Raw genomic sequence first — 12,726 nt, forward strand, 5'->3', positions numbered from 1 at the left:
AACAAATGCTATTTTTAAAAAAGAACTATTTAGAAATAAAAATATTTTTAAGTGATTTTTTTTTTCAAAAGTTGATTTAATGTTCCTGGCTCCTTCTTGAGCATTTCAGTATTTTTCCAAGTGTTTAAGAAAATTCTGAGAAGTCATTCATACATATTAATTTCAAAATATTCTTTCTACCACTTTATTTTTATTTTTTAAAGATTTATTCATTTGGCAGAGATAGGGAGAGAGCAAGAGCACAAGCACAAGGGAGAGGGAGAAGCAGGCTCCCCGGTGAGCAAGGAGCCCCACCATGTAGCGCTCCATCCCAGGACCCTGGGATCATGACCCAAGCCAAAGGCAAACACCCAACCAACTGAGCCACAAAGGCACCCCTTCTTCCTACCACTTTCTAGAAAAGAAAGCTAAATTCTTTGCGATAAATAAATAATGCCAATTCTTTCTTTTGATTAAACTTAGAACAATCTGATTGGGGATCTAACATCTTACCAAAGAAACATATAATTCTTTTGCCAATTAATGGTTGATGCATCAAAACTTAGTTAAGTTAAAATAAAGAAATAACACTGTATGACTCATAACATTAAAATATAATTTTGTATTTCAAAATGAAATAAGGGAAACAAGTAGTAAAAGCTTAGTGTCTAGCAAAAACAATAATACAATATTCAAATCTACTCAGAACTAACTTTTTCAAGGCATTGTAAAAATATATTTATCTAATATCTACACAAGATTTCTGTTTTCTGTCCATTATACCTGAAATCAATATTTTAAAAGTGTATCGTGTAGGTGCTGGTTAGGTGGGGTGGTGAAAGCTTAAAGTCGAAGTGAGAGCCAATGTAGGAAATCCCTAATATATTAATGTGTATACTCTAAATTTTTGCTATAAAAATGGGTATTTGGAACATGGAGTCCATTCTCTACTACAGTAGCTACCTATAGGATATAGCAGATAGAGTAGCTATCTCTAGGATAGAATGGGATACATTAGATATCTATAGGATTTTGAGCTCAGCACTCCTTTCTGCTGGGTATATCCATCTCATCCTATGGTTATTGGAGAACTGACATAATTTCTGTCTAACCCTGCCCATTTGGATGACCCCAAATAGATCCAAGAATGCACATCTAACCTGAAATTTTTGTATGCAGAACTGAAAATTCCTTAACACCAATGTTGTGTGTGTGTGTGTGTGTGTGTATGTGTATGTGTGGATAAAAATATAAGATAAAAATTCCAGAATTGCAGCAGCCATGTTTTCTGCAGTTTTCAATGATAAGATGAAGCAAACACAAAAAGAGGAGGAGAGAGGAGAAATTAAACGAGACCTGTTTGTATTTGCCTCTTCTATTCCAGTTATTCCTAAGGTGGAGCTGCACCTCTCTCTTCCTTCTTAACTGGTGATCAACCACTCCATGTGACCTGATTCATTCTCTTGCTTCCTTAGGCTAGTGTAAGCTGAGTGTCTGTCACTTGTAATCAAAAGAAGTCTGACCAGTACACAGAAAATCGTACCAAGAGGTGGCTTCCTTGGCCAACTCAGAGGAGTTTATCTAATTATACTAGCTTTAGTGCTGTTAAAAAAGTTGAGCCCACCACACTTGGGTGGCTCAGTTGGTTAAGTGTCTGATTCTTGATCTCAGCTTGGATCTTGATCTCAGCTCAGGTCTTGATCTCAGGGTAGTGGGTTCAAGCCCTGTATTGACCTCCATGCTTGGTGTGGAGCTTACATAACAACAACAAAACCTTGAGTGCTGAGCCTGGTTATCACAGTGTCCATAGACTGAACATCGCCTTTACAAAATGTCACTAGGCCCCACATTCTTCTCACATCCTCGCTCATGCCCCACACAAAAGGATGTACGGTGTCCTGGATTTCATTTTAAAAATAGAAAATAAGGTGCTTCCCCCCCAAAACTACTACATTCAAAGTCATTTGTGGGTATGTGCGTATGTTGAGGAACGAGAATGTAGAACTAGATTAAAAATAACTGCGGCGTAGGATCTACCATTATAGAACTGAGACAAGAATGAAAGGGTGGTTAATCCGAATGAATGTGAACAACATCATCCTTTTTACCCAACATAAAACTAGCAATTAAAAAGATATTTTAAAAAGACTCATAATAAACCATGAAGAGTGACTCAGACTCTAAAAGAGATGAAGCGCTGTGTCTACATTCTGATCATTTAGAGAATGTTTGCTTCAGGGGAAAAGCTGTAGGAAATGATATCAAATTTTTAAAAGTAATTTTACTTTATTGTTATTATGAAGATAATACATGTTCATTATGGAAAATGTAGAGGTGGCAAAGAGGAAAAGAAAGGCAAATAATCCACAAATCTAACTACCATCCAGTAAGATAAAATCCACAAATCTACTACATCCAGTAAGTATTTTGTGTTATGGTGAAAGTCCTTTCAATCTATTTCCAATCCATTTCGACATACACTTTTTTTTTTTAAGATTTTATTTATTTATTTGTCAGAGAGAGAGAGAGAGAGTGGGCATACAAGCAGGGGAAGCAGCAGAGGGAGAGAGAGAAGTAGGCTCCCCACTGAGCAGGGAGCCTGATGTGGGATTTGATCCCAAGACCCTGGGATCATGACCTGAGCCGAAGGCAGACACCCAACTGACTGAGCCACCCAGGTATCCCTCAACATACACCTTTAACAAAGGAATTTGCTTAACAAAGGAATTCATCACATCTGGTTTTTGTTTTTGTTTTTTTTACCTACAGTGAGACTGTACTTTGAAATATTCATTTTTTTTTTTTACTTTTCTTTGCTTAACTCTGTAAGATAACCTTTGCTTGAATAAATCAGAGGCATCCACATTTTTCTTGGGAAGACTTAGGGTTGTTTTGACAGGAATATGAAGGAAAATAAACGTGGCTGATTAACTTCTAACAAAATGGAATTTTTGAGTTCTAAGTAAGATATTTTTCTTGAAAGTCACTGTGGAGAAAGAAAAGGATGGAATTTCTTAAGCTGCTATTAACAAGACTCAGAAGCTCCCAAACATAGCTCAGATAGGGTGACCTTACAATTTATCTTTCTCTCCAGATCATTTTAGAAAGTGAAAGAAAAGGCTTTGAGTATCCAGGCCAATGGGAGTGAACTCTCCTAGGAAAACCCCAGCATGCACACACCCTCTCCACAGGGTATTTGATGGAAGCTGCCAGAGGGCAGAGGCAGGGCTGCTGTGTTGAGGGATGAGGTGTCCCTATCACAGGGGCTGTGGGTAACCAGCCTCAGTCAGGGACGTGACATGGGGATCTGTAGTGCCAGCAAGAGCCAAAGTGGAACTAAGTCCATGAGCAGAGACATAGGGTCCTCAACAAAGTGGATTAGTCACGAATTCACCAGAAGCAGCACCAAAAGTTGGACAAAGGGTGACATGAGCAAGAACAAGGACCCACACATAATCTGGGGGCCTCACTCCCCATCACCAAAATAACATACGTCAGTCCCTCACACACACAGATGCGACTGCGGAAAGGACAGTGTGGAGGATGAGGGACTCAGAAATAGTGGGCACCATTCTGAAAGAGACTATTTTAAATTATAACAAGCTGTTTAAACTTGAAGAGACAGATACCCTTTAGTTGGCAAGTTTGAATTTTTTCCTAGTAACTAACAATTGAAAAGTCATGAAGATCCATTTTAGAAAATATATCTTATATGTGCATCTGAATTGTGTGCAAATTTCTAATTCTGCTACCCACTCGATGGTGAATATATTTGCATGTCATTGGTCTACTATTACATCATCTCAAATGGTCACATGATATTGTAATTTAGAATTTTTTTTTAAGCATGAGTTAAGAAACAAAAATATCTCTTTAAAATATAAATCTTCTTAGTACCTGTCAGTCCCTGATAAGTTATGCACTGCAAGTAGGAAGAGCATAAGTTTAGCTCCCAATTTTAAATTCTTCACCATTCCAATCAGAAGAAGAGTACATCATACTTCTCTAAGCTCACTTATACAGAGGTAAGCAAACACGCTTCAGTGTTGTCCTATTTGATCAGGATCACGGCTATGAGAATCTATTCTGGTTTTATTATGAATTTTGCCATCCTATAGACTTGTACCTCTGGGCCTTTCTAAAGCATAAAATAGAGGGTCCCAACCCAGTGCCTTTTGGGCTTGTGTGTGTGTTCATTCTATCAGCTCATTTGTTCATTTCCTTGATGAATGTTAATTGAGTACCCACTGTGTTCTTACCCCTTGCCCTGAGGCTTGCTCTTCTCACTTTTCATTTTGACCAAAAAAAGCCTCTTTAAAGGCTCTTCTCTCTTCTTTCCAAAGTCTATGCTGCATGCATGGAAACCACATAAGCAAACTTATTTAAAATGTACATAAAATAGGAGTTAATAAGCATTCAGTTGAGGGCCTGAGCTGTTAAAGGTAGGAGGTGGAGGCTTGGTGGAAGGGGAAGCATTTAAGGATTTCAAAAAAGAGGCAGGCTGCACCATATAGTTACTACAGGGCTTTTTGATTTGCCTTTTCATCCTGTTTTGTGAGTGTGTATTAGAGATATGAGGAGAAGGATGCAGGCTAGAGAAGGTCTGGGTCACCCTAGCTTGGCCCTGAGCCATGTGAAGGACTCCAAATACTGCCAGGTTAGTCCCTGAGAAAGTCACTGATTAAATACAGGAAGAATGATGCAGCATATTAGAAAATGCATCTCTATTTTCTTTGTAAGTACACTAATGATACCTTGTGGGCTTGAAAGCGGGCTCTCCTCTGATCATGGAGTACCTTAAATATACCTGAACTCCCTCTTCAGACAGCATAATAAATTGTAAGTCCGAAAAGCATCATAGAAAGTTCTTTAATTTCTTTCCCCAAGCCAAATGATTTTATGTAGAAATCTGTAAAACTACGAACTTTCCTACCCCACAGTTAACACTGCATTCTATTTTTCTTCCTTTTTTCCCTTTCTCTTTTTGTTTTCTTATTATGGGGGGGGGTGGTAAGGAAGGGAAGAGTAAAATGCACAGGCTCTTTAATTAGGGCTTAGACAGAGGAGAAAAGTAATTGAAATATACTTAAAATTAACCTGAGCTCTTAAAACTCTAGGTGTCACCATGGAGACCAGAGCACGAACTGTCTCCATGGAGACTCGAATGATTTTGGGGGCTTTAAATTATCATCACTCATTACCTGATGTCGATTTAGGCAATGAAGAGATGAGTTAAAATACATATATAAAAATATAAGAAGTAGCCTCACATAGGGGAATTTATTAAGGACAAATCTAGTTGTTCTTATTCTTAGTATTCCATTATTCCAATGAATGGGAAAATACTCCAAGAGAAGATTTCCCCCCAACTTGGAATTTCTTATGGAATCACCTAATAGTATAGCTTTACAAATGCTACAGGAATGACTAGAGAAAAAGAACTAGAAAAGGCCTCTCTCATTCAGAAGCGTCAGTGTGATACAGGTGATACTGGCGCTATCCATCATTGCAGCTGTAAAAAAGAGATGGTGTCCAGATGTCTTATTCCAGTACTGCCCCAGAGACACTTTTAACATGACCATTCTGTGCATATCACTTTAGCAGGTCTATTACATACAACTGTTTTTAATATGTGGAATGAAGTCAGACTGTTGTATTTCATGCAACCTAAAGAGAAACACACAAATCATGCAAATGTTTAAACTATATAAGCAGAGGTAAATCAGAATTTTTCCCAGTTACAGATTCTACTTTGTAAACCTAGAGGTAAAGTCATTTCATTGATCAAATACTCAGTTGAGAGGTCACTTGGAAGGTATATCATAGATAGTAAATATTCATTGATTAAATAAAAATCACTCATAAAAGATTAAAATTTAATAAGAGTTTTAATATATAATAAGTCATTAGAAAACAAATAATTACAACCAGAATGCATTAAAAACAAAACAGCTGATCAGATCATTCATTTGGAAGTTTATATAATTTGAACTTTGTCTTTTTTTTTTTTTAAAGACAAATTTTGGAGACTGCTTGGATATGGAAAGGAAGCAAGGATGCTAACTGCACAGCCAGCTCAAAGCAATCAAGTATTTCTCACATTTTATGATCAGTTCTCATTATTTAAGTTGTTATATTCTATAAAGTTGTCACAAATAATTAGCAGATACTGAACCACTGCTCCTAGGGGAAAGAAAGAAGTAGGTTCCTATGAGCCCCTGCTCACATTTTCATCAACCAATCAATATAAAACCTGCTTTTACGTATGTCTCTGTTTAAAAATCCCTTATTTAATATCTTCTGCTGATTCTTTCACACTGAACTCACAGCCAACAGTACTGTCACTCGTGACTGAATGCTTGTGTGATACGTATTTTCTCCACAAGCACATCACAGCCTCCTTGCACACGACACTAGACAGCACTCCAGCAGTATGGGCGCTCTATCAATAATGAAATCACCAACGAAAAGCAGAAAAAGGCTAAATAGACCATGAAAAAAAACCCCTACTTGTTTATAGTATGAGAGCTGAAACAAAAGTGTTGAGGGGGGGTGGGGGTGGGGAGTGACTAAAAAACTTTGCCTCTCCACACATGTTCATAAATGAGCATGAAAGTACCTTGAGTATTGATTTGGGATTATAAATATTTTACCAGGTAGGCAAATTCACAAATACAGAATCTGCAAATAATGACGATCAACTGTACTTGTGGACTAAAGAGAGCTATTTCTATTTCCCTATGAGGTTGCTTCTTACTATTCCACTGCACTTGCCTGTGAGTGCAATGTTCTCTTTTGTTTATCTGTGGAGCTCCTATTCTTCCTTCTAAACCCTGCTCAGGAAACCATACATACACACAAACCTCTTCCTGTTACCTTTACCTCTTATACTCCTCTCTATTTTGCACAGATCGAATTATTCTGAATTTAATGGCATTCTCCTTTACAGATCTATGAAATTCCTTGAGGTCCATGACCATGTCCTAATACCTTTACTGTGCTAAGTGCCAGACTACATGTTAAAAGGTGCTTCACATACAATACCATGTTTAATCTTACAATAGACTTAACATCTCCATTTTATAGTTGCAGAAACAGAGGCCTAGAGCAGTCATGTGACTTGCCTTATCACATGCTACCGAGTTGATACTCCAACCTACAGTCCAAGTGTTCAACCATTATATTATCCTAAAAAATTATTATTAGCTACCATATATTTTTGACTGCTTACTATATACAGGCATGGTAATAAATGCTTTAGACAAATTAACTCACTGAATCCACTTTACCTGACTCTGTGTCTCCAACACATAGCAAAGTGCATGACACATGAATGTTGAATTTACTTCTTCCTGTTCCCAAATGTTCTTTCTAAAATTAATAGCGTAAGAACACTCTACATTTTTGCAGTGACCATAATGACTTTCCATGTTAGACCACACTTCACCCCCACCAAATTCATCATCTTCTCATGGATATTCTTCTGTGGTTTTGCTATTGATGCCCACAAGTCATGGTAGGACAAAAGAGAGCAGAAACACTGTCCACTTGAAAAAGGTCTTTAACAATAATTTCTAATAGTGATTTATATTATGACCTACATCTTTATAGAGTAACAAAATCATGGAAGAGCTAAGTGTTTTGCTTGAGGTCTATGAGGGAACCCCTGTATGAGGCTAAAAGGGGGATTTTCTACTTCATAATAGAGCTCTGGATTCCAAATCTATCTAGCCTCTCACGCTGAGTTCAAAACAGGCAGAGAGCCAGTTTTAGGGATAAGAATTAAAAGGGGGGGCTCGTTGGAAAAGCGGGTAGGCTGTAGAAAGTTTGCAAGACAGAAGCCGCAGGGTTCACACATATTACGTGAATGAAGGGGATCAGGAGGGTTTCGACTAACTCATCATCCTCCTGCTGTCCCCTAACGGACCCTTCCTTTTAAGAGTAAGTAATGTTATTTCAGAAATGTGATTTCTAGGCCTCACCTGCATAGACTGTGAGAGTGATGTATGACCTCTGGTGGACTGGGAGCTCTGCAGCAGGTCTCAGTGTGTCTGGGGAGCTGCTCTTGGAGGCTTTCCTGTCTCTTCCTGTGGCCCCAAACGCTCGCTCCCACCCTCTTCATCTCTCCTATGAAGATCTTTCTTCTCCTTCTTTTTTCTCCCTTGTCCCCTCTCCCAGTTCCCATCTTTCGTCTGTCTCACCTCTTCCTTTTCCCTTTCTCTGCTCTCCTCTCCCTCTTCATCCATTCTCTTCTTCTCTGTTTATTCTATCCTCTCCACCCTTGCCCTCCTTTGTCTCCTCCCCCCCCCCCGTCCCTTCCCCCAGCAGTCAGGAACTGCAGAGAGCTCGCTCACCAAGAATACACCAACACGGGTTTCGAGTACTTCTTGTGATGGGAGCGGAGGGTGAGGGAGCCCTTGCGCTCCAGCAAGTCCGTGGGTCCGAGCTCAAACCAGTATTGCCTACTGCTGCACCAGTCCTGGCAGGAGCTGCCAGAACTCTCCATTGAGGCTGGCCACATTCAGACCTCAGAGGATTTCTTTCTGCACCTATTCCTCTCCCCACGCCAACACCGACCAGGATTCAGGATTCGGCGTCTCTCGTCTCCTGAGCAACCTGGGGCGGGGTCAATGGAGAGGGCGGGGCCGGTGGAGGGGCGGATCCCTCAAACCTAATAGATCTGGCTTCCAAGACCCGGTCGGCACTGATTAGAAAGAAACTACAGGGGCGCCTGGGCGCCTGGGTGGCTCAGTCGGTTAAATCCTCTGCCTTCAGCTAGGGTCATGATCCCAGGGTCCTGGGATCGAGCCCCGCATCTGGCTCCCTACTCAGCCGAGAGCCTGCTTTCCCCTCTCTCTCTGCCTGCTTCTCTGCCTACTTGTGATCTCTGTCTGTCAAATAAATAGATAAAACCTTTAAAAAATAATAATAAAAAAAAAAGAAAGAAAGAAACTACATTTCCCAGAATGCAATGAGGATAGCGACCCACCTACGGAGAGGTTGAGAGGGACGCCCCTCCGCCTCCTGGGATTTGTAGTTTCGCCCTATCACCAGCCTAATCCTCAGAGTGGCGGGCGGACGTAAGGGGGAGGGGCGGGTCAGTTAAGGACTAAGGGGACCTGAGCCCAGAGCAGTTCGGCTCCGGCCGTCCTTGCAGAAGTTCTTTTTACCGTCCATCATCTGTCGTCACCACACCTTCTACTTATAAGCATGTAAGTTTAACCCAAAGGGAGCAAGAGAACACGCCTCAAACCCTAAAATGTGTCATTTATACATGAGGAGGAGCAGAATCAGCAAATCAGCTAAAAAGTCTGGGGATGAAAAAACCCTCATTGATTCTGGTTTCAGCTAATTTCCCAACCTTTTTGAGTTTCTTCCTCTGAAAAAACAAAGTAGAAGATGGGACCAAGGAGGGGGGCAGGGTGGACACACGAATCTGAGGTCCCTTCAGGCTGTAACGCTGAACAGACCCAACCTCCAGGTACAGCTTAGGACTCCAGGGCGTTCAGCTCCCCGAGACCTGCCAGTTCTCATTTTCGCATTTGATATTTTATGACAACACAAATTCATCACATTATTGTGTTGTTTAATATGTGACAAGGAGATTTCAAAAAGATTACCTATGGCATTGCTTTCAAGAAATGATTGGATAGCTGCCTTCCAGAAGGAAGGTGCATATTTTATCTTTGACTTTCCAAGAGAAGAATATTTAGGTATCAGAATTCTCCCCAACTTAGTTGAGCACCATAAGGGCATTAGTGGACTTCATCATGGCCATCCCTCTGACCTGGAATGATGCTTAGTATATGGCATCATTTCAGAGTATGAGTGAACAAATGAATTGGGTACTTTAGATTTACTTGGGCTTCCATAAATTCTTACTTTATGAAGACCACATGTACACAAAAATTCAAACTTAAAAACACAAGAGACATTTCACATTACAAACGGATTCTATAGTTTGCAAAAGATTTATTATAGTACTCCTATAAATAATGAAGTATTATTCTGGATCAGTTTTCACAAATTTGATTACACACAACTACTAAGTGCTTCTCTGTGGCCTGTGGTACCCAGTGTGGGCGCCAGTGGTATGCTCAGGCCCTTATTTTACTGGCAGCCACAGTTAAGCCACGTTACTTAAAACCAGATAAATAGTCCATTGTCACCAGCAAAGTGCTAGTAGAGTACTGAGTGCTATTTTAGCCCATTTGTTCCTGAAGAAAGGAGAAAGAAAAATAGAAATTAACTTTAAAAGGCTAAATAAGATCCACATTAAGCTCAGTTCTACCCAATCAAAGCAAAACATATTGCCATCACTCCAAAAATATTACCATCACTACTACCATCTGTTTTTTTTTTAATTTTATTTTACTTATGCTTAAAGTGATGGCAACATAATATATTTGTGACCGAGATGTCAAGTTTTTGCTGCCAGTTTGACTCAGAGACAGAGGCTGCCCAGAGCCAAGCCCTATCTGAGGTACACGAACAGTACTATGGAGATTTAAAAGCATTTCAGCACAAAGAAGTAGCAGTAAGTTAAGAAAACAAAACAACTGTAGCTTATTATTTTAGAGTTCCTTAAACCAAGCTGAAAGCTTAGTTTAGTCTATGAATATGTTATTATACTCTTTCCCCTTTATACCAACGTCACCAGCTTTATTGTCTTCTGTGCCTACTAAATACATTTTAACATCCTTTTGTTGGGATATATGAGATTGACTCTCTGATACCCTCAAGTTCAGACCCCTTCCATTCCTTTCGTATACACCAGTACGTTCTGTGGGATTTTCACTTTGCTGATTGTTTACTGATGAAATAGGAAGAGAACAGAAGGGTTTTGTGAGAATTACATAAGATAATATCTTGAAAGCAGGTGTGCCTAATGGATGCTTAGCCCTCAATAAAATTTCGACTACTACTGCTATTGTTACATCCTAACTCTGTCCTTATCACTTGGGAAAAGTACCTTAAAATGTGCTTGTTTGTGTGGAGTTTCCTAAGTATACTTTCTGTTTTTGAAGCTTTGTCTGTTTACAAGGGTTTTGTAAATGAAAATCTTTTTATTATATATTAATATGAAATTTAACAGTCTGAATCAGAAAAATGTTGTCAAGATATTTGGATATGTTACCAGTGATAATGATGGTTTTGCATTCATATGGAATCTTTTCTCTTCAAGACCATTAATAAGCTTTATGCTTTTTAAATGTGAAATCACTGATCCTCAACACACTTGAGTTATTCCTGTTTTCTTCAAACTTCATCAAACCAATGAAGTGTAGGGATTAAAGCAATGTTTTCTATTTAGATTAATCTCTTTTCACCATAGTATCCTTGAGGTAAGAAAATTATAGTTCAGGTGGCTGAAACAGGACTTTTCCGTAGGAAAGTGCAGGCAGACCCAACTGAGGAAGTGGAAATCCCCATCTTGTGAGCCTACTCTAATATATTCATCAGTTTTATCAGATTATTTAAGAAATTGCCAAGATGACTTGACCAGAATAGCAAACCTAAAACAGATATAAACCAGCCAGATGTAAATGGCCACAGGGGCAAACCTCTTCAGCATCTTCTTTCTCTTCCTGTCTTAACAATCATCTACTTGATTCCAGGAAAGCACCTGCCAGGGCCTTCCAAAGTCACTATCAGCAATGATCACCCCCAAACATTAAACTTTCTTCTACCAAATGTCATGCAATTAAGCTGAGGGAAAAAATCTAATTCTGTAAGAAAATTAACTTGTATTATCTCTATGTTGAATCATTTAAATCTATATTTTTTAAAAAAACCCTGTATTTGAATTCTATAATATTTAGAAGTTTAAAATTGAGTATTTGGGTCCCAATCAAGGATTGATTGCATAGTATTTTTAAAATTCTCTAGGAATAGGGAGCTCCCGTCACCCTCTATATATACATCTAGGGGTTCACTTGAGACTGTTTTACACAAAAAAATTAGAGTCCACCTCCTATGTCAAAAATGAATGAGATTTCTGGTCTTCCCCAATCCCTCCAAGCTTCCACTTCCATCTTTCCTCCTCCCCTTTCTTCTTTTCTTTTTCTCACATTTTCTGCCTTGATCCCTTCCTTTTCCATGCCCCATTCCTTCTCTTCTTCTTCCCTCCCCTTCTCTCTCTCTCCTTCCCTCTCTCCCTATTCCCTCCTTCTCTTCTTCCTCCTTTGAGAAGTGGTAAGAATTTCAGAGTCAACATCTGTTGCTGAGCACCCAAGAGAATCTGGTACAATTCAGTTATGTGAAAAATATGAAATAAAAATAGTAAGATCCAGATACCACTGCCAAAATTTATATGAATAAGCTCCTGTTCAATGACCCAGGAACTCTGAAAAGAGTCAACTCTGACAAAAGCTCCAACCTTCTTTCCTTTCCTTTAAGTATTCATAACAGCCAATGGTCTTTTTTAGAATGAATTTAACCTGAAGTATGATCTCTCTGTACTTCTAATTTGTGTTGTAAACCTATAAGGCATTGACTTCTCTCAATTATTATTAATTAGTATATTGACTGACTGTTGTCACACAACAGGAATGATTTCTAGAACTCCTACTATCAGCACAAAGGATTAATTTATTAAATATTCAAAGTATGGTATTCTATAATTCAGCATTTCCCTTATTTTGATAGTCAATAAGTGAGATTCTTTGGCAGAACTGTCCATAACTATGATGATAAAATTTTAATGTTCTGGATTAGTAATGACATGCTCAAACATAAATGTAGCTT

General features: G+C 39.0%; 1 protein-coding gene across 5 annotated transcripts in view; it reads right to left on the reverse strand.

Annotated features, from left to right (window-relative positions):
- CFAP95 (cilia and flagella associated protein 95) overlaps window positions 1-12,726 on the reverse strand; it is a 171,991-nt gene that overhangs the window by 121,350 nt on the left and 37,915 nt on the right. For 3 of the 5 annotated variants that reach the window (XM_059412322.1, XM_059412321.1, XM_059412323.1), the window contains exon 1: window positions 8,334-8,550. The exons of the other annotated variants lie outside the window; for them this stretch is intronic. In XM_059412322.1, coding sequence (XP_059268305.1) covers window positions 8,334-8,500 — 167 coding nt within the window. In that variant the 5' untranslated portion in view covers window positions 8,501-8,550. Of the gene's footprint in view, window positions 1-8,333; window positions 8,551-12,726 lie in introns of those variants that run through there. 5 annotated transcript variants of the gene reach the window in all.

Source organism: Mustela nigripes, chromosome 9 (assembly GCF_022355385.1).
Source record: "Mustela nigripes isolate SB6536 chromosome 9, MUSNIG.SB6536, whole genome shotgun sequence".
NCBI classification, from domain to species: Eukaryota; Metazoa; Chordata; class Mammalia; order Carnivora; family Mustelidae; genus Mustela; species Mustela nigripes.